At 42.2% G+C, this 23,622-nt stretch overlaps 1 protein-coding gene across 1 annotated transcript in view; it reads left to right on the forward strand.

The window, feature by feature from the left end:
• The window catches only part of LOC306930494 (serine/threonine-protein kinase 4-like), a 50,449-nt gene extending 28,425 nt beyond the window's left edge, over window positions 1-22,024 (forward strand). The window contains exons 11-12 of the mRNA XM_079511491.1: window positions 3,939-4,081; window positions 18,416-22,024. Coding sequence (XP_079367617.1) covers window positions 3,939-4,081; window positions 18,416-18,574 — 302 coding nt within the window. The 3' untranslated portion in view covers window positions 18,575-22,024. The remainder of the gene's footprint in view (window positions 1-3,938; window positions 4,082-18,415) is intronic.
• The last annotated feature ends 1,598 nt before the right edge of the window (window positions 22,025-23,622 follow it).

A 23,622-nucleotide genomic window follows, 5' to 3' on the forward strand; every position in this document is an offset into this window, starting at 1 on the left:
CAGGGCGACCGTTGCTGCATGTCTCTCCCTGTCTCTTCATCCCTCATTCCTGTCCGTCTTCACTGTAACTATCAATAAAGGCACAAAAGCCAAAAACAAATCTTTAAAACAAAAAGGTGAGACACAGGGGTGAAAAATGGGTTACAAAATCATGGGATAAAAAAGAAAAGTGAGAGCTGAGCCAGAAGGCAAAGCTCTGTCTACCGAGCAATCTTCGTTCCTACTCTCACCTATGATCAGGAAGTGTGGGTCATGACCGAAAGAATAAGGTTGCGAATACAAGCGGCCAAAATGAGTTTTCTCCGACGGGTGGCCTCTCCCTTACACCAGGGCTCCACCGGGCGCGTCAGCGTCGCGTCTCCGTCAGGGGATGTTCCCTTTTTAATCAATGAAGGGTGGCTCCACTGCCCGCGTTGACAGACGCGACGCGTGCATTAAAATTGAACCGGTGCGTTTTTTGATGCACGCGACGGAGACGCAACGCGTCCGGTGGAGCCCTGGCGTTAGAGGTAGGGTGAGAAGTTCAGTCACACGAGAGAGACTCGGGGTAGAGTCGCTGCTTCTTCGCCTGGAAAGGAGCCAGCGTAGGTGGTTCGGGCATCTCGAGCGGTGGTTAGGATGCCTCTCGAGCGTCTCCCTAGGGAGGTCCTCGATGCACGTCCCACTGGGAGGAGACCCAGGGCAGACCAAGGTGCAGATGGAGAGATAACGCACTGGCCTTGGAACGCCTCGGGATCCCCCAGGAGGAAGTTACTAATGTTGCTCTGGAGAGGGAAGTCTGGAGCTCTGGTGGAGCTGTTGCCCCCGCGACCTGACTACGGATAAGCGGTTGAAGATCGATGGATATTTTTCAAAATTATAGTAATAAGACCACAGAGACACATTTTACTCTTGCACAACCACTTCCTACAACCCAGCAGGGTATAGTGAATATAATAGTCAGTCATTAGAAATAATGCCTTAACATTATTATTGCATTATATATACATTAAATTCACCTCCCTGGAGACTTGGATTTCCCCCGCAGTAGCTGTGCTGCCTTTTTAATAATACTAAATGCCAGTACAGTATACTTGATGTCAGCACAAGGGAATCTTTCTCTATAGACTCGATGTTTTGTCAAAAAGCACTCTCGCCCACAGCAGCGCAGGTTATTAAAGCCATGCATCAGGCACTGAACTGTACTAATGTATGAGGCAGGATGCCTTACTCTTACTGTAGTAGAATTAGGAATGCAGACAGGAGCGTGCAAGACATGCTGCTTGTTTCTTATACACAAGGAAGTATTTGTGAGCTTGGATTCTCCATATTGTTGGCGGAAAAGAGAGAATCGATAAAGAGGCCATTTGGTTGCCTCAATGCCTCATGCACTTCTGTTGAGTAATATGCTGAGAAAGCTAAAAGCCACTGTGTAGACTAAATTACAAATCAATATTAAGACTGAATCAAATAAACTGTCATTATATATATAAAGGCTACTCAGGAACGATGTAAATGTTACCCCGTTATATGCAATATCCCTTGTCTGTCTTTCTGCCTGCCTGCCTGTCTGTGTTTCTTTTATGCCCTTATGTGGAGTTCCGTGTCAGCATGCCCAAATATGGAGTCTAGGCCAGGCTATGACATCCGTATGATGTCATAATGATGACATCAGGGCACTCCATACTATGGGGATTTTCAGATTTAAATGAGTATAAGACAGAAGTTCTCATTGGTTCTAGTGAGCAGAAAGAATCAAAAACGCTGATCCATGCCTTTGTTTTCTCTCAGCTTGATTACTGCAATGCACTTTTTTTCTGGCCTGCCAAAGAAACCAACTGACAGATTACAACTTGTTCAATATGCGGCAGCCAGAGTTTTAACTAAAACTAAACTAAACTAAACATATTACTCCAGTTTTAGCTTCACTACATTGGCTCCCGGTTGTTTTTAACTTGTTTATAAATCTCTCAATGGTCTCGCACCATCCTACCTACATGACTGCCTGCCTAGTTATGTCCCAAACCGCCCCATCAGGCCCTCCACTGCTGGTCTGCTCAATGTTCCTAAAAAATGCCAACTAAAAAACACGGTGAAGCAGCTTTCTGCTTCTTCAGGCCTACGGTGTGGAACAAACTCCCACTATACCTTCGACAAGCAGCCTCTGTAGACATTTTTATAGCACAGCTCAAGACCTACTTCTACACTCTTGCTTTTAGTTGAACTTTTAAAATCCTTGTTGTTATTCATGTCCTCATTTACAGTACAATACCCATTTATATGAAAGAACACATTCTTGCGCAAGACCACCAGCCTACGTCAAAATCGTCATCACTTTGCCGAGTTACGCCAACTCCGTTCACTTCATGGGGCCAGTCCAATGGTGCATTCTAGTCTACAACCTTCACAGTGACACACGCGTTACATGAACCACGCGACCGGGATGATTTCCAACCCCTCAATGTCCAACCTCGCTGCCTCTGCTCCACACCAGCTCATCCTAACTCAGCCCCCTCCCCCTCTGGCTGCTGTGCCGGACAGGCGAACACTCCACCTCACCATCGACAAACACAGCCGTACGGCTTCACAACTTCACAGTACACTGTGGAGGATTTTTGAGTGAGTGAGAGAGTGAGAGAGAGAGAGAGAGAGAGCGAGAGAGCACCTCTGGCATCGGATGCCAAGTTCTTCCGCGCATTATTTATTTCACCAGTGACTGTGTGTGCGCGCAACAACACATAATAATAATGAATAACCCATCCGTTTCTACACAATACTGGGTTTACAAACACAGCTGAAACATGAAGTGGAGTCTGTCAACTCCCGCAATTTCCTTTTTCTCATATTGATCCTTCCTTCCCCATCCATCCCTCCTTTTCGATGTCTCCTTTTTTACTTGTACATGTCCATTCAAACTCTAGACGGGCCCGCCCCAAAGTTATTAGTGCAGCCGCACCCGGCAGGCGGCGAAAACTAGAGTTCTCAACAGGCCCGAAAATGAAGGCCCGGCCCTACCTGGGCTCTCATCAAACCCTGTCAGTGTACACTCAAGAGAATGTCCCCGCTACCGACCTTATATCTCTGTATACTGTACCCTGTACAGTGTACACTCAAGACACGCTCCGTATATGGCCAGTACAGAATTAATTCCAAGTTGGTCTGACCCCCCATGCCAAAGCGCCAGCGGTCGCCCAGCAGTCTGCCGTCAACGAGGCGGATGCTTGCACGCGACCTCGCCCTCAGACGTCTTACTGGTTAATGTTGGAAATTGTTGAAAATAAATATTATTATCATGGAAATTATCTAAGGAGCCGTCAGCAATGAAGTCATTCATTTTGAAAAGGTGACATAATAAGGTGTATTATTCAGAAGTCTGTTCTTCCATGTTTGTTCAGGGAAGACAAAAGAGCAGCAGGCAAGCTTCCACTCCAACAACAGTTTAAGACCTCTGCCAAAGAGATCTGAAATTAGATCTACAAAGAAAGCTGGATGTTGTTACCTACAAAAGTTAAATAAAGCTAGGGGCCATTGTGTCGGACAGTGTGGAAAAGGGCATTTACAACACCTTATCTACGTACCTGCTGTATCGGAAATTCTATTCGAGACCATAACCTTGGGGGATACTCTCGCTCTTCCATTCTAAACATGCGCTCATTTTCTGAGCACTATAGATTTGACCGTGCACTTCCTGATATCTTTATTGCAGTAATTTTAGTTGGTTGCTTGAATTATACTATAGATTATTATCTGTAGTTAACACCTGTTTAAATTTGGTGTGAGGACAAAATGTTGCATGTAACCGTTATTTAATACAATTAAAATGTCCTTTTTTTGTCACACGTATAAAGCTTCAAAGACTGTTCACTTTGGCTATGTGCCTCGTAAAGCACTTTGAATTGTGTATACTATGAAATGTGCTGTACCAACACTGTGTGGCTTGCATTCTCTTGTGTGTCCAGGGAGAGATGAGACCATGCAGCCGGTGAAGGCGTCCTTCATGGACTACTTTGAACAGAAAGAGAAGGAGGCCAACAGTCACAACGACGCAGCAGGAGGAGGACGAGAAAACAACAAGCAAGCTACGGAGGGAGACCTGGAGGTGGTGAGTACAGTACTGGTTACAGTAAGCCCCATTGTTGTGGCTGATGGATTCTAAAATCCACTGTCTGGGTGGAATCGGTATCAACTTCATTGTTATATCACAGGCATAAAGAAGTGGGTGAAATTAGTTTAGGTCCTTGCACACTAAGGCTGTCCCAGAACATTCGGGGTTCGAATGTTCACTCGTTAGGGTTGGCACTCGAATCTTAATTAATGGGCTTGAACCATTTGTTTTTTGTTTTTGTTTTTTGTTTTTTATATTCAATATTTGTATTAATTTATTATTATTTTACTCGAAAATATGCGATATGATCATATGCATAATAAGAGTACTATGTTCATGTTGTGTTTACAATAATTTGAAAGTCCTGCATGACAGCAGAAGAGAAACACACACACACACACTCAACACGCTTCTGAGTAGAGTACACAGGTGGAACAAATTAATGAACGATTGACGGCTAACGAGCAAGCTACACTCTCATCTTAGCTGCCTGCCAGCAATGCACACTGCTGCATTTTTCTGATTTTTAGCAGCGTTTTTCCGCCGGTTTTCCAAAAAAAACGTCTGCAAGGACCTGTAGGCTAAGATATCTACATCATTATAGCATAATGTGGCTGGTACTGTACAGTACTGTGTATGTATGAGTTGTTTGATGTTCGAGTGTGCTAAACACCCATACCTTTTCTGTACAGTACTGTGTATGTATGAGTTGTTCGATGTTCGAGTGTGCTAAACACCCATACCTTTTCTTCGGTTGGCTGTTTCAGCAACCTCCAGTGAAAAATCACATTCAAGTATTTTTAGTGCGTATCGTTCGGCCATAATCGGCTTCCGAAGTTAGTGGGAGGGGCCTATTTTACAAAAAACGCCACAAATCACGAACGGAATGTCCAATCCATCCCAAATTTGAATCACTTGTCGCGGGTGGGTTACTCAACCCAGAGCCAAAAGCAATTCCATTTTCATCCATAGGGGGCGCCGCAAATGCAACCGTTTGTTGCAAAAACATGATTTTTGGGGGATAAATACCCTCCGAATTACTTGCGCATGATCACAGGGGTGTCGTGACATTGTAATTGGCTGGCAATATTAGTGGGAGGGGCCTATGTAAGCGAGTGCGGCAACCACACTTTTTCAAAATTGCGACTTTTCTGGTCTGTTGGATGGTACAAAACTTGCCTGAAGGAGAGTCTAACCCTCACTACAACTTTTCTGTACACTTAATTGGGCACTTACTTAATTACTTATTGTATCCAGTGTTAAAACCTTTGTCTCGCACTGTGCCTTAGTGTCCTGGTTACTCTCCCCTTATGGCAGTACGCTTTGCCAGCAACCAATTACCCACTTTGGGTTTTGGCCAGATTGAGTGCACCTTTGTCCCAACCTCTATAAATGTGATCATGCAGATCTACTACCTCTGCCATCATACCCTGAAGAACGCATCTTCTGTCGAAACGTTCTTAAAATATAGTATATTTGCATGCGTGGCTACCAGTTGTGCGATCTCTCCTCCTTTCTGTTCAAGTGTATCTCCTGTGGTCAGCACCTTCCCACTATTGGTGTGCGCTCCTACCTCTGTGTTTACTGATTTGAGAAATGTCATGTACTGTAAACAAGAGCACTGGTTGTTGGAGGCCCACCTTTTACCTTCTTCTATTACTCACTTTAACCACATTCTCCTGTTCTCCTGTAAGGCTGAAATAAAGACATCTAGAGAAGTAGCATTATGCTTCTAAAATGCCTATATACATGGCTATTATCAAAATTGCCATGGTGGCATACTACCTACAACCACCTGCACCACAGGCCATAGAGTTGTTAGAGTTTGTCAGATGCCAGTGCATGCAAAACTCATTGCACTACCCAGAAATGTTCATGCAGGAGACACAACCGTGAAAACGACGAATGCAGACTAAAATGCTGAAAATGACTCTCTGGACAGTGATGAAGAGCTGTGAAAGAATATTCCTGGATGCTATAGGTCTAGTAGATCCTGTATATAGTTAAATCTGATAACTCAATCTGATAAACCCATAACTTCAGTAGAATACTCGCCTGAATGTAATACAGTTACTGTATGTCAAATATAAAGACTATGGTTTTCATTTACCTTTGTTAGTTGCTTTTATTTAATCCTGACCACAATGTTGAGGTCTTTAGTGGATTCCTTGACCCAAAACACATAGGATTAGCATGTTTAATTAAGTTTCTAGGTTGTCTAGAAGCCAAGATAGCACAAATTGGGTATTTTATGTCGGCCATTTTGAACGTCAAAGATGGCGGCGATGCCGGTGTCTGTGCAAATGCCAACATAGATGTTTGGATTCCCCATGCTCTGAAGATTCCACAAATGTATAGTTTTACTAATCTCCAAACATTTTTAACGAATGAACATATTTTAACATAGCGAACCTGACTAATAGGCGGGCTGGCCGACTGCATCTGCAGAGATAAAAAAAACCCATGCAGTGAAATATTTTAACTCACTGGATTCAAGTAGACAATGAGCTCCCGCTCTACTTTGGAAAGGAGGAATTCCTACAGAAAGCAGAGGCTTTGGGTCGATTAAGTTGGAGTATTAGAGAGGAATGTGACTGGTAAAAGTCACTTTTGGAGTGACATTTGCATTCAAGATGGTCTCTGATTGATTTAAAAACACAGGGTGCATTAGGTGGGAAGCACAAGTCTGCTTTCCTCAAAGACTAAAATGAACACTAGTGCAGTTCAGATCCATCAGCTTATCCACAATACATGACGGATTCCAACTCTTACTCCTCTTATTAAACCCTTCTAATCTACTCCATAATACAGTATATCGTCTCTTGTCGGGTGGAAACCTCAAATGTCCAAACTGTTACTTTTCATCATTCAAGTTCAAAAACAGCAGAAGTAACAGATCGACGAGCTCAAAACAAGCTTGCGGAACTGCTACTTTTGATACTTTGTGTGATGCTGTATTATGATCAAGATAGGCATGAGTTTAGTTTAGATATGGAGATAAGAGGTTTCTGCCCGACAGCAACGATATGTAAATACTGAGGAACGGCTCTTTTTGCAGAGATATGGAAGTGTCTTATGCAAACTTTTGTTACTTTTGTTTTTGACACCTGGCTTCTAAGAATCACTTTGAAGCCAGGTAATCTACACAGCTTCACTTTGGTCCCAAAGGGAATAATAGACTCTGTCTTGCTTTATTAGACAAAAAGCCTATTAGCTGTGATAAGTGTGTGTGCGTGCGCGCACACTTGTGCTAATAGATGTATAACTATAACACACCATGTTTGTACAAAGGGGTAAGGGGTTGACACTATGGCAGGTAAATAACATGTTGGGACATGTGGAGTTTGCTTTAACTGCAAGTGCACATTTGAGTGAGGAGTCTGCTATAAACACAACACGAGATATACAGTTGGGTGCCACCGATATTGTCCCTTGTTATTTGACCCATTTAGGCCTGCCCTCAAGATTTAAAAAAATCCTTCTAAATCCTCCAGTTTTCTGAAATAAATAAAATAAATCTTCACGATTTTTCAAAAATAGCAGACCTACAAGCTCGTAGCGCGCCTCTCGGTGGCGCGCTATGAGCTTGTAGATCTGCTATTTTTCAATAGCTAAATTATAACATAATGTTTAAAACACCAAAAGGGGTTCCCGCCCAAAATGGGTTAACTGTCCTTTTGCACAGATCACGCAAACCTCAGCAAAAAGAAAAGGACAATATCGATGACCTCCAACTGTATAGCTAGATAGCTATAAACACAACATGAGATCACAACATTGGTATCGGTATTCGGTATCGGTATCGGCTAACACAGAAATTGAGGTATCGGGATCGGATCGGAAGCGAAAGAATCGGGACATCCCTAGTTACATATATATTATATACACAACACAGTAACAGTAATGCATCCGCACACACTGAGTGTTTTTATTTTCCATTTGATGTATAACACACACTTCATTATGTTTAATAATGTGTCGCCCAGTCTCTGTCTCACACACACACACACACGCACACGCACACGCACACACACACACACACACATCAATATGACGGATATCGCTGTCATACAAAGAAAAAGTCATGTTAGCTGTACCACAGTCAAACGAATGAACATGAGCACACACACACACACACACATCAATATGACGGATATCGCTGTCATACAAAGAAAAAGTCATGTTAGCTGTACCACAGTCAAACGAATGAACATAACACACACACACACACGCGCGCGCAGTAGGTGTATTATACTTTTATGCAGTAACACATGCCATCATGTTTAATAGATGCAGCTCACAGTGGCAGGTGTCATGAGCACGCTATCATCTTCAATAGCAACGTCGCCACAGTACACGAACAGAATTGGGTCACTAGCAAGCTCTGCTATTTTGTCACAATAACACTTGCAGTCATTTGAGGGAAATTAATACAAAAGATGATACAAGCTTTCTCATGCATATTCTACATTTTAATCTGACACTGTGCTTAAAATATTAAGAAAACGGGCTCATGAATGTTTCATTTTAGAGAATTGGATATTATATAAACACTTTATTTGGCATGTTTAATAAATATAGTGTCTCTGTTGGGTGGAAACCTCATGTCCAAAACTGTTACTTTTCAGCTTTCGTATTCAAAAAGAGCGACCTACTTTTGCTATTTTGAGTTTGCAGATCTGCTTTTGATGCTTTTGTGTGACGCTGTAGTTAGTATGATCAATTAGGGTATTCATTTATCACACCCGTGTGAAGTGAGAGGCGCTAATATATTAAAGTCAAGGTTCAAGGTTCAAGGTTAGCTTTATTGTCCCTTGCGGGAAATTGGTTTGGCAGCCAGATCATAGTAAAAGATACATACAACAACAACATTCAATACAAACTACGATCTAAGAACAGGGCACTAGAGACAGAATTCATAACATTCAATAGTAGCAAAGTCAGCAAAAGTGCATTAGTGGCAATAAGTGCAAAGAGGCAGGAATAAAGTGCTATCTGCTGTTCAGCAGTTGAATAGCAGCCGGGACAATGTAACAGTCTAACTCAGTTGAATAGCAGCCGGGACAATGTAACAGTCTAACTCAGTTGAATAGCAGCCGGGACAATGTAACAGTCTAACTCAGTTGAATAGCAGCCGGGACAATGTAACAGTCTAACTCAGTTGAATAGCAGCCGGGACAATGTAACAGTCTAACTCAGTTGAATAGCAGCCGGGACAATGTAACAGTCTAACTCAGTTGAATAGCAGCCGGGACAATGTAACAGTCTAACTCAGTTGAATAGCAGCCGGGACAATGTAACAGTCTAACTCAGTTGAATAGCAGCCGGGACAATGTAACAGTCTAACTCAGTTGAATAGCAGCCGGGACAATGTAACAGTCTAACTCAGTTGAATAGCAGCCGGGACAATGTAACAGTCTAACTCAGTTGAATAGCAGCCGGGACAATGTAACAGTCTAACTCAGTTGAATAGCAGCCGGGACAATGTAACAGTCTAACTCAGTTGAATAGCAGCCGGGACAATGTAACAGTCTAACTCAGTTGAATAGCAGCCGGGACAATGTAACAGTCTAACTCAGTTGAATAGCAGCCGGGACAATGTAACAGTCTAACTCAGTTGAATAGCAGCCGGGACAATGTAACAGTCTAACTCAGTTGAATAGCAGCCGGGACAATGTAACAGTCTAACTCAGTTGAATAGCAGCCGGGACAATGTAACAGTCTAACTCAGTTGAATAGCAGCCGGGACAATGTAACAGTCTAACTCAGTTGAATAGCAGCCGGGACAATGTAACAGTCTAACTCAGTTGAATAGCAGCCGGGACAATGTAACAGTCTAACTCAGTTGAATAGCAGCCGGGACAATGTAACAGTCTAACTCAGTTGAATAGCAGCCGGGACAATGTAACAGTCTAACTCAGTTGAATAGCAGCCGGGACAATGTAACAGTCTAACTCAGTTGAATAGCAGCCGGGACAATGTAACAGTCTAACTCAGTTGAATAGCAGCCGGGACAATGTAACAGTCTAACTCAGTTGAATAGCAGCCGGGACAATGTAACAGTCTAACTCAGTTGAATAGCAGCCGGGACAATGTAACAGTCTAACTCAGTTGAATAGCAGCCGGGACAATGTAACAGTCTAACTCAGTTGAATAGCAGCCGGGACAATGTAACAGTCTAACTCAGTTGAATAGCAGCCGGGACAATGTAACAGTCTAACTCAGTTGAATAGCAGCCGGGACAATGTAACAGTCTAACTCAGTTGAATAGCAGCCGGGACAATGTAACAGTCTAACTCAGTTGAATAGCAGCCGGGACAATGTAACTGTCTAACTCAGTTGAATAGCAGCCGGGACAATGTAACAGTCTAACTCAGTTGAATAGCAGCCGGGACAATGTAACAGTCTAACTCAGTTGAATAGCAGCCGGGACAATGTAACTGTCTAACTCAGTTGAATAGCAGCCGGGACAATGTAACAGTCTAACTCAGTTGAATAGCAGCCGGGACAATGTAACAGTCTAACTCAGTTGAATAGCAGCCGGGACAATGTAACAGTCTAACTCAGTTGAATAGCAGCCGGGACAATGTAACAGTCTAACTCAGTTGAATAGCAGCCGGGACAATGTAACAGTCTAACTCAGTTGAATAGCAGCCGGGACAATGTAACAGTCTAACTCAGTTGAATAGCAGCCGGGACAATGTAACAGTCTAACTCAGTTGAATAGCAGCCGGGACAATGTAACAGTCTAACTCAGTTGAATAGCAGCCGGGACAATGTAACAGTCTAACTCAGTTGAATAGCAGCCGGGACAATGTAACAGTCTAACTCAGTTGAATAGCAGCCGGGACAATGTAACAGTCTAACTCAGTTGAATAGCAGCCGGGACAATGTAACAGTCTAACTCAGTTGAATAGCAGCCGGGACAATGTAACAGTCTAACTCAGTTGAATAGCAGCCGGGACAATGTAACAGTCTAACTCAGTTGAATAGCAGCCGGGACAATGTAACAGTCTAACTCAGTTGAATAGCAGCCGGGACAATGTAACAGTCTAACTCAGTTGAATAGCAGCCGGGACAATGTAACAGTCTAACTCAGTTGAATAGCAGCCGGGACAATGTAACAGTCTAACTCAGTTGAATAGCAGCCGGGACAATGTAACAGTCTAACTCAGTTGAATAGCAGCCGGGACAATGTAACAGTCTAACTCAGTTGAATAGCAGCCGGGACAATGTAACAGTCTAACTCAGTTGAATAGCAGCCGGGACAATGTAACAGTCTAACTCAGTTGAATAGCAGCCGGGACAATGTAACAGTCTAACTCAGTTGAATAGCAGCCGGGACAATGTAACAGTCTAACTCATGTTGCTATGATTAGGTGATGTAATGGTGATGTAAAACAAACAGTGACAAAACAAACATTAAATTCTCTTCATTGTTAATGGCATTTAATGTTTGTGTTAGGGACAAGATGACGTAAATTTTCCCTTCATTGTCAATGGTGTTTTTAAAACAAACATTGAACTAAAACAAACATTAAACCTGTATTCTAGGAGGGGAGGACAGATTAGAGGACAGATGGTGGACAAGTCACATTGTGATGCGTTGTGAGCTTGTAGATCTGCTATTTACGGCGAATGTTCCCTCCCCCAGAATAGGGATGCTAGGGTTAACGGTACACATTGATGTACTGTACATGAGAGTGGAATAAAACAGTGATCTCAGTTTCATGTAGGCTAGTCTAGTGGTTCTCAAGTCCTTGACATGGTTCCAGGGGGTCCCTAGCAAAAGTATTCAATATAACGTCAAAACCCCTTCTTTTTTTTAAGCATGTCGTTTTTATTTGTTTTGTTTTTGGAATTTTTTTTGAGTGTTTTTGAAACATTTTAACAACACAAATCTTGTATGGGGTCCCTGGTTCAGAATCAGATAATGGTACTATGTAAACTCTTAATTTCCATTTTCCAGCCATTCAGTTGCAAAAATAATCTGGGGACCCCCCCAATATAATTTCGGGACCCCCCCGAGTGGTCGGGACCCACATGTTGAGAACCCCTACACTAGCTCAGCATTAAATGGATCCAATGTTTTGGTACTCGTGCATTCCATTAGACTTCTGTGGAGTTTTATATTAGGCTACTTTGAAGCATGTTGTTGACAGCTCTGTGCTGACGGAGGCAAGGAGCGGCCTCTAATTTTAGACATTTCTGTTATCAGGGCAATATGTTGACGGCATAAACACAGCCAGTGTGCAACATAAAACCCTCTCTGTGGTGGTGGTGGTGTTTCTGGTGTCTTGGAGTGTATTTGTGTTCCCTCATGTATAGACACAATCATTTACTGTCTTGAGGTCAGGCTGGGCAATGAATCGAAAATACATTGAAACCGATGTTTAGAACCCAAATAACCGACTTGTATGACCAAATAATCGAGAAGCAAGGTTTTTGTAATACGTATTTACCTTATATATATATATCAACAAACATAATATAATAAATATAACATATAATATAATAGATCATAATAATTCAGATAGATTTGTTTGAAAATAGCATCAAATTTATTTATTTGGATCCGTAAAAGAACTAAAGAAGAAAACAAAGTACTACAATACAAAACATTGACAGATGGAGAGCAAATCTGTAATTTTGCAGGTACAGTAGGACAAACTAAATGAAAATTGGTGACACAAAATGCAATCCCAACAAAACAAATCAGGCTGAAGAGAAGATCTAGTCGAGCTGCATTAGATAGCATGCGTTTACTTTGTACTTTTTCATAGTTCAGTCTGTCTCTGCATTTGTGTTGTTTCCTTAGATGTCATTCAGGGTGTGAAGACTCATATACTGTAAGCCCCAGATGTTTATGACATACAATATTCTGGCTGTACAGTATAATATCTCTGCTGTGTAATATTTCAGGCACTGGTCCTCACACTTTTTGGGGTGGGCAAAGTCTCAAGGCACAGCTGTATTAATTGGGAAAATTGATAATCTGCACGCTCACTGAAGATCTGCTATTTTCACAATTAAATCACAAGATTGTGCCTATAATGGCATGCCCAAAATGCTTTTGTGTGATGCTGTAGTATGCATGTGTGTAGGCACACAGGCAGGTGGCCATACAGTCCGGCAGTGTACTATATTTATTCAGTGCTTGTTCATAAGCCTGATGGCAGCCAAGAAGTAAAGTAGCCCATAGTCTTTTATCCTGTCCTATGTGAGTCTTCATAATGTTGTTGCTGCATTGTTGTTGTTGTTGTTGTGTGATGGTAGCTGGACGGTAACATGGAGGGAGAGAGAGAGAGAGAGCACACATGTGCATTATACATGAACATTATACATGACCTGTGGTCACTGCCAGCCACTGCAGCACTCTGCTCTGCCCTGCCCTTCAACATGCTTCCATTCACTTCCATTTATTCTTTTGTGTTGCTACCTCATGTTCGCTTTATCTCTCTCCCTCCCACCCTTCTTCTCATGTCACCCATCAGCCACGGGAGTAGTGTGGTTGAAGAAACGCACTGGCCTCTCACTTTGTTTTTGTGTTTTCACTGTTTTGTTATCCCAAAAACATCCCCGTCTACCAAAACAAACACCAATACAGCTAGAGGAGAATGTGTTTCTGCAGATAAACACCACCACACTACCCCAGCTGTGGATTACTGCTGCTATATGGGGAAATTATGGGTAACTATTGTGACCGCAGGTCGCATTTACTATGAAAACGTGCCTTTCCCGTTAGTCAGTTAGTTAGTTAGTGACCACCAGGCCTGACCATATATGGTCATGCCTCGTGACATCACGTGACATCATCAGGGATGGAGTTCCCTGATGTCATCAATATTAAGCCCATATATGGAGATCCCTAATGTCATCAATATTGGCCAGCAACTCTACATCTGACCTCAAACCCTTAGATCTCCATATATGGAGCTGACCTGTTCTGACATTCCATATGTTGATCCTTCCTCTTCGATGTCTCCCTTTTGACTGATACCTGTCCATTTAAATTCTAGACGGGCCTGCCCCAAAGTTATTAGTGCATCCGCGCCCGGCAGCCGGCGAAAACTAGAGTTGTCAACAGGCCCGAAAATTAAGGCCTGGCCCTACCTGGGCCCTCAATAACCCTGTACACTCAAGACACTGCCCCTGCTGACACCCTTAGATCTCCATATATGGAGCTGACCTGTTCCATATGTTGATCTGACCTCATCAAACCCTGTACACTCAAGACACGCTCCATATATAGCCAGTACAGAATTCATTCCATGTGTTGATCTGACCCCCCATGCCAGAGTGCCAGCGCTCGCCCAGCAGTCTGCTGTCACCCAGGCAGATATGTTGATCTGGCTCCCCATTCCAAAGCGCCAGTGCTCGCCCAGCAGTCTGCTGTCACCCAGGCAGATATGTTGATCTGGCTCCCCATTCCAAAGCGCCAGTGCTCGCCCAGCACTCTGCTGTCACCCAGGCGGATGCGTGCATATACCTAAAGGGCGAGGTCACTTCTCGCCCTCAGGCGTCTTACTGGTGGTAAACGCATATGGATTCAATGTAATGTGTAGTGCAGTGGCCCCAAACCATCATGTGTGGGTGTACAGGCCATGTGTGGGTGTACAGGCCATGTGTGGGTGTACAGGCCATGTGTGGGTGTACAGGCCATGTGTGGGTGTACAGGCCATGTGTGATTGAAGGGTTTCTTAACATTCCAACCATGGCTCCCTGTCCTTTGTGGCTCGCAAAGCCACTTTTCCTTTAAGTCTAGGCAGTTTCAGTCTGGTCAAATGGATGTATATTTTGATATTTTCTCTCATGTCTTTTTAAATAATGCATGCATGAGATGGACTTTTTCTTTACCTTTCAACACACCTTGAGGCCACCCGGACGTCTTAAAATAGTCTTAGCATCCTCTCATGACAGCATGCGTCCTTGCAGAAAACATCCAGACACATTTGTAATGGTCAGAAATCATCACGCCAATATAATTTGCTCTCCAACCCACATTGAACAACTACTATGAAATTAAATAAGAAATTATTTGCTTAAGGGGTCATCCAACTAGGAATGAACTAAAATGATAAATAAAAATGCCGGGCCGCTGTGTGATTTTAAAATAAAGATGAGATGAGACGTGCAGCAGCCTGTTCCTGCAGCACCGCGGCTGCCCACAAGGGGCGGAGGGAGGGGGGGAAAAGAGGTCGGCCACCTCAAGGTTGTCTAACTGCATTACATCTCTACGTGCTTTTAATGAATGAACTCATTAAGATATATATATATATATATATATATATATATATATATATATATATATATATATATATATTATATATTTATTCAAAGATTTGCACACATTTTCAAGATTTTTCAAAAAAATAGCAGATCTACAAGCAGCTTGTATATAAGTTGAGTTAGATTTAGTTATTCTTCCCTGTGGGGGAACAGTCTGCATTTAAACTATCCTAACTATTCTGAGCAGTACGGCTGAGATCCGGAACCGGAGGTACCAGATCCAATATTGAGGAACGGGAATCGAATCCATCACATTTGGATCAAGTTCCAGAGCCATTTAGAGCGGTTTTATCATACGGTCACAATCTCCGTTTGTGGACTTAAGGTCTGCTGTACAATTGTATTGTATGATAAGCATGTATAGTGCTTATCAAAAAATATGATGAAGGGCAAATCTATCATTTGAAATAAATACATTACCTTCAATGAAGATCAGTGGCGGTCACGCACATCCATAAATCAAAGGCAGGTGCTGAACAAAGGCTAACCTCAGTACAAGGCAGAAACCAGTCCGCAGTCTGAATATATTCCCTTGCCTATCCACTTTGTGAGGGAATCATTCGTCTCAACCTTTCTAAGCAGTGTGATTCCGAGTTTCAGACAGCCACTGAGCAGTACCAGGGGGACAAACTGCTCTAGCTTTAAAGGGTTAGTTCAGATTTTTTTTAACTTAAGCTGTATGAAATACTTGCCATTAATATAGTGTTTGCAACTGTATTAATTGATTGCCCGAGTCCTGTGGTGGGAGTTCTGCTCTGGTTTTGGTGAAATATTAAGTAGTTCCGGTCATTTTGTGGGGCCACTGGGGGCCACGCAAGTGATAAATGAATCCACAAAACTAACGTAATTTGTATTGTTGACCTATTTCTAAAATATTAGTGCAACTTTCGTTCATTTTTTACCCCTCTATCACACGGAACTATGTTTTTTGTGTCCATATCGCTACGCCCAAAAAAATAGTTCCATGTGATAGAGGGGTCAAAGTTGAACGAAAGTTGCGCTAATATTTTAGAAATAGGTCAACAATAGAAATTACACTAGTTTTGTGAATTAATTTACTTTTACTGCGTGGCCCCAGTGCCGCCTACAAAATGACCGGAACTACTTAATAGTGACCAAAACCAGAGCAGAACTCCCACCATGGGACTCGGGCAATCAATTAATACAGTTGCAACCACTATATTAATGACAAGTATTTCATACAGCTTAAGTTAAAAAAAATCTGAACTATCCCTTTAAGGTCGGTGTCTGTGGTCAAGGCCACTGGCAGCAGTATGTACCTAACATGCCTTTTGGTGTGGGAGAACAAACTCTACAAAGAAATTCCCCAGATCAAGCTAGCTATGGAACGGGTCTGTGGGGTCCACAGCCAAATACACATTAACGGGTACGTGGGGTCCACAGCCAAATACAGTTGGGTGCCACCGATATTGTCCCTTATCATTTGACCCATTTAGGCCTGACCTCAAAATTTTAAAAAATCCTTCTAAATCCTCCAGTTTTCTGAAATAAATATTTTCACGATTTTTCAAAAATAGCAGACCTACAAGCTCGTAGTGCGCCACTCGGTGGCGCGCTATGAGCTTGTAGATCTGCTATTTTTCAATAGCTAAATTATAACATAGTTAAAACACCAAAAGGGGTTCCCGCCCAAAATGGGTTAACTGTCCTTTTGCGCAGATCACACAAACCTCAGCAAAAAGAAAAGGACAATATCGATGGCCTCCAACTGTAAGTGTATATAATATTTGGCGTCACAGCCATCTCTGGGCTACATTAAACTAACGTCATGATCCCAGGACAAATGTTTTTTTTTAATTCTATTGTAAAGTATCACTAACAGCTTGACTTGTGCTGTGGTCAGACGCACATAGAGTAGGTCCTTTCAGCCTCTAAAGTGATCTATCCAGGGAGGGAGATATCTTCGCTGTCGGGTAGAAACCTTGTATCTACATATTTCAACTTTTTATGTTATTTTCTTCTTAACACATTAAAACCGGCAATTTTAGATTTTTGGCAGGTCTAAAAGGCCTCAAGTCTTAAAGGGTTAAATGAAAGTAGCAAAAACAGCCGATCCACAAGCTCACATCATGTCGCATTGTGTGTGAGATCCGCTATTTTGTAGATTAGGTATTTATTTTTGCTAAATCTTTAACGTTAAAAATGATTAAGTGTGTCTGTGGGTTTTATAAATGTTCAATCGATATAGTATTAACAAGCGCTTGTGACAACAAATAATTATGACTACATTGGGACACCGTTTCTTTTTCCCATCTCCTGAAAAGACATAGGAGGTTTCCGCCCGACGGCAACGATACTCTGTGTTATTTTAGCTCCATTGATTGAGTAATAAATAGCAGCTGAGTAGAGTGCTGCTGGTAAGAGCTGAGTAGAGGAGGAGGAGGAGGGGGTGGGGGGGGGCAAACGCAGGCCCTGTGTCCCTATCAGGCCTTGGATGCAGAGACACCACATTGAACGGATGCCAGGAGATGACAGCCCAGAATAGATCCCTTGTAGTTATCTGAGTCCAAGAGGCAGGCAGGTACTCTGTCTTATGTGGCCATTAATGAGGGCATCAGGTTCTCTCTCAGGGTTGCAACATTGATGCACTTGTAGTACTTGCTTTTAGTAAATACTGTCAATAGTCAGATATAATTACTTATTTTTTAGTAACTGCTGTCAATACTGAGATATATTAGGATTTTGTTAAAGATTGAATGTGGCTACAAGCTCACAACATGTCGCTTTGCATCACGTTTCGAGCTTGCAGATCTGCTGCTTTTGATGCTTTTGTGTGACACTGTAGTAGTGTGATCCAAGTAGGGTTGGTAGGTACAGTTGTGATCCTGTAGTTTCAGCATGCAACCAAGTGTAAAATCAGCCATTATGACGCCATCAAGGCCCACCAAAATAATAGATTTAGTTGACTAAAATCTTATGTTAACTAAAACGTATGTTAACTAAAACTTTTCAGATGACTAAACTAAATAAAAATGAGCTGTCAAAAATGAACACTGATTGACGTGTGTGTTGTGTGTTCAGATGCGTTCGTGGACGGTGGAGGAGCTGCGCTTGCGGCTGGGCTCTCTGGACCCCCAGATGGAGCAGGAGATCGAGGAGATCCGCCAGCGCTACCAAGCCAAGAGGCAACCCATCCTGGACGCCATCCAAGCCAAGAAACGGCGCCAGCAGAACTTCTGAGGGCCGCCGGACCGGCCCGTGGAGATGATACCGTAACATCTTCACAATTTCTGGCATCACGGAGGTTCTTGGTTCCATGCACGCTTCTCTACAGTATGACCAGGACATTTTGGGACAAGTCATCCTTGAACACAAGATTTTATTTTATATACATACATATAAATAGTAAATACATGTTTTCTTTGGTTGTTTTGTTCCGTACAAGAATAGTTCACAGGTTATGTTGCACTGATTCAGGAGATTGGATATATATACGTCTCTAAAATATCAGCCACACAACCACAACTCCATTAAATGTTGACATTATAATGTTCTTATTCTGTAAGCCACGACGTCAGGTCTTGTGACGGTTTCCACAAAGGGACTGTCAGCTAGAACTTTGAACTCTTAAAGCTTCAAGAACTAGTAGTACATTATCGTGTGTCTTCTGAATACGACTTCACTGATGGAATCTATAGCTTCAGTTTGAAGTCAAGCTGTCCACACTGCTCTTCACATACCGGTAGCTGGAGACTTCAAGAACAAGTTGGAGAGTAATTCTCCCCTCCTAAAAACAAAAGACATTGTGGCTTTTTCTTATTGCTCCTTATTTTACCAGGCTTACTGTTTTCTGCCAAGCTTGCACACTTGCTATGGTGCTGTTTGTGAAAGGTCAATTCAGACCTCGAAAACCCGATTCATACTTCGTCCAACAATGTCGGTCGTTCTCGGCATGCGATGGGGCATAAATTAGACTTAAGTATTTATTAACTTGTTATTGTGGTACAAATGTCTTTTTACATTCTGTTGCAAACTCTTTGGTACTTTTTTGGTGCTTAATCTTCATTCTCATTCCAATGCAGGGTCTGGAAAGGGGATGTAAAATGAATCTAGTAATCGTTTAGTTTAGGTTTTGGAATTACGCAAAAAACAAAGTGTGGGGAAAATATAGTCATCCACCTTATTTTGGGGGGGCGGGGGGGATTTCAAATTAAAATGATAAACAGAGATCTTTATAGTTGTGGTATCGAACAAAGTTTTTAAGTGGGGGTGTCCGTGTGGCACACTCGCCCGCCACCACTGAGGCCCGGGTTCCATTCCTAGCTGCAGGTGCCGCAAGCAAACACCATTGGGGGCGGGGGGGTGTTGGTGGATGGGAAGCTGGCATAGTATTGTGTTCTTGTCGCTGCACAAGCAACCCCTACTGCTTGGTTGGGGTGCCTGTTCAACAGGGAAGGGGAACTGGGGAAGCTACATTACCGAAAGCTATACAAGACCCCGTCTTCGATGCTGGAACGGAACGCTATCAGGTTCTGTTCTGGGTCTTTACGAGCACAGTTCACATACCTCGGCCAGTTGGACCGAGTCTGTTCCTTAGCTTAGGTTTCTCTTCTTGCGGATCACCCAGATGTAGCCACTCTCTCTAGACTCTACAGCAGTGGCTCTCAAACCTTTCTCTAAAATACATTGCCACCAGCAGAGGCAAGATGTTACCAACCAACCAGAGCACATGGACATGCGCTAATGACAGGCACTCTGCTTAGTGTGGATGACGGATTCATCCTGGGGGTGCATCCATACACAACGGCTGTGCAGTCGCACCCAGCTCGGACTGCTTAAATCAGCCATCACTCAGTCAACACCACAAGGGGGACTTAAAAATCAGGCCTTTTCTTGACGTTTAAATACTGGTTTTAACTTCAAATTAACATTGGGGATGTATTTAATCATTTCTGCTTACAGGGCAATCCACTGCCACCATATCTTGTGTCTTTTGAATGCTGTGGTTTGAGATATGAGAATTTTATTCAGGTATTGAGAGCAAAAAAAATAAGATGTTGCAGATGTTGAGGGACTTTATTAATATGATTTGCCTTTGGTTTTCCAATTTTGCCGTGTTCTTTCTCACCCCCCCCCCCCCCCCCCCCCCCCCCAAACATCTGTTCATAGACCTCAAGACCTGGGTCCAATTATTCGTATTAGTTATTCCACAAGGATCGTAGGAGGTTCTGCAATTCACTGGCAGGCTAAAGCAATCGCTTACAAGCAGTTCAATACATGACTATTAAATATGAATCTAGGTCTGTCGCAACTTTGCTTCAGACATCCATGGAGCCGTTTGGCCCCTTACATCGTTGCTGTCGGGTCGAAACCTTGTCTTTCCAAAACTTTTACTTTTTAAATTATTTTAAACTTTAACTGGCTATTTTTGGTGGCATGTTTGCCACCAAAAAAATATATAAATATGGATATTGATATTATATTACAAGCTTTCTGCCCGACAGCGAAGCTTTTTTTCTTTTCTTATTTTACTTTTTTTGTACACGTCCAGCACATTTGTAAAAGGACAGTTTATTTTTGTACTTGTAGATTTAGTTACACAGGTTGGTTCAGTCAGTCAGTGCAGAGTCTGAACATGCATGGTTGCGTTCTATTCCAAGGATGTTTTTGCGAGAGCAGGTGAAGCTACTGTACCCTCTCAGGTCATACCAACTGTGTGTGTGTGTGTGTGTGTGTGTGTGTGTGTGTGTGTGTGTGTGGCTGTGTGGCTGTGTGGCGCTAATTGCTGTAGATATTAAGGGAATCAATTATATATAGAGGTGTATAAGTTATGATAATAAGCACATGTTTGGTTGGAGACCTTACTAGAGGACGAATTTCCAGACTTTACAGTACATTCCTGTATGGTGTAAGGAGGAGTTGTAAGCACAATGGTGTTTGGAGTATGGCCTTTTCACCATTAGAAATGACACTGTGTCATCTTTATGGAATGAAAAGGAGGGCTTCTTTTTCTAGTCGGCCTGTGTGAACCGACCTCCAAACACCCTGTGACTGGCATCGATTGAGTTCTCTGAAACGGTTGGAGCAAAGCGAAAGGGAATGCTTCTATACTGCCTTAATTTTGTCAGCATTGGATGTAGTACTACACTGTTAAAAAAGGGTTAATTTAACTACTGTACAAATGGACTTGTACACCAGCAGAGTTCAATTAACACTGAAGATTTTTTTTTTCCTTTTGCCTAATTCTTGTAGCAGTGATTGGTTTTTGCTGTGATTGATTCTTGTTGATTTATTTTTTATGATACCGACAGAGGTTACCACGCAGTCATTGAACAAATAATGCTGATGTATTTATGTGGGAGTTGTGATTAGATTTTTGACTTTTGGAACTCATGAGTGAGCTTTTTGTTGCTGGCAAGGCCACCATGCTGGTACTTTTGAACGATGAGTCAGATGTTATTTGATTAAGTAGCAATCACTGGAGAACAGTTTATCCTGAGCCATATATATAGAAACAGCTCTGTCATCCCTTTGTCCACTTTGAAAAAGCTTTAATGGGTATGTGCTTTCTGCCTTCCACTTCTTCAGACAGGACTTCATACAGTACAGTACAGTACAGTACAGTATGTGCTTTCTGCCTTCCCCTTCTTCAGACAGGACTTCATACAGTACAGTACAGTACAGTACAGTACAGTACAGTACAGTATGTGCTTTCTGTCTTTCTGCCTTCCCCTTCTTCAGACAGGACTTCATACAGTACAGTACAGTACAGTACAGTACAGTACAGTATGTGCTTTCTGTCTTTCTGCCTTCCCCTTCTTCAGACAGGACTTAATACAGTACAGTACAGTACAGTACAGTACAGTATGTGCTTTCTGTCTTTCTGCCTTCCACTTCTTCAGACAGGACTTCATACAGTACAGTACAGTACAGTATGTGCTTTCTGTCTTTCTGCCTTCCACTTCTTCAGACAGGACTTCATACAGTACAGTACAGTACAGTACAGTATGTGCTTTCTGTCTTTCTGCCTTCCCCTTCTTCAGACAGGACTTCATACAGTACTGCATACAGTACTTCATACAGTACAGTACAGTATGTGCTTTCTGCCTTCCACTTCTTCAGACAGGACTTCATACAGTACTGCATCTTCTCTGTCTGGAGGAATCCATATTATGTCTTCAACGGTTAGCCTATATTTTTCAGGAAATGGCGGAGAAAAGAATAACCTGTTCTGATGGATCCAATGTCATTATTTACTCATTATTTAAGCTCTTGTTAATAATACTTTTCATTGTTTCAATATTTAAAAACCCTACAGACAGACACTTTACTCTTTTTGTTTTTCTTTTTTTTCTGCTTTTTTGTGCAAAAATAGGAGGTCTACAGACTCACAAAGTGTCGCATCATCACGACATGTGCGATGTAATAATCTACGCTTGATTTTATTGTTAAAAAAACTTACTCTTCCAACAAGGCTCATTCAGGACAAGGTCACAAAAGGTCAGACAGAACTCTACAAAACAGTCCTGTGAGGACTATTGAGCATTTTTGGCATGTTTGTTTACTTAGATTTATTTGTTTAAAAAATAAAAATGACCCAATGACTTCACTGATTTCATGTTAAAGACCCTTCAGTCATGCAGAGGACTAGGAGGGTAAAGGATGCTGTAAAGCCTTCAGGCCACTTAAACATTTGTTTCCTTTTTCAAACTGGTAGACATTTTCTTGTTTTGTGCATTCTGTATATCTATTGGTAACTGTTCCTACAGCTGCTGGCTCTGATAAATCTACTGTTAATTCCTACAAAAAATGGTTGTTAAATATGTCTCCATGCCTTTAAAAGTAAACTGTGTAAGTTATGGGTACATTTTGAATCACTGCCGTTTCATTTGTGCTTTTTCTATTTTTCCTTTTCTAATTAATAAAACATTTTAAGGGATATGTTTTGTGTTCTTTATTGTCCCCTCGGTCCACGTCTGCATGCAAGGCACTTAACCACCTTACATTTAGTACACTTAACCACCTTACATTTAGTACGTCTGCATGCAAGGCACTTAACCACCTTACATTTAGTACACTTAACCACCTTACATTTAGTACACTTAACCACCTTACATTTAGTACGTCTGCATGCAAGGCACTTAACCACCTTACATTTAGTACACTTAACCACCTTACATTTAGTACGTCTGCATGCAAGGCACTTAACCACCTTACATTTAGTACACTTAACCACCTTACATTTAGTACACTTAACCACCTTACATTTAGTACGTCTGCATGCAAGG

Source organism: Electrona antarctica (genome assembly GCF_951216825.1).
Source record: "Electrona antarctica genome assembly, chromosome: 9".
NCBI lineage: Eukaryota > Metazoa > Chordata > Actinopteri > Myctophiformes > Myctophidae > Electrona > Electrona antarctica.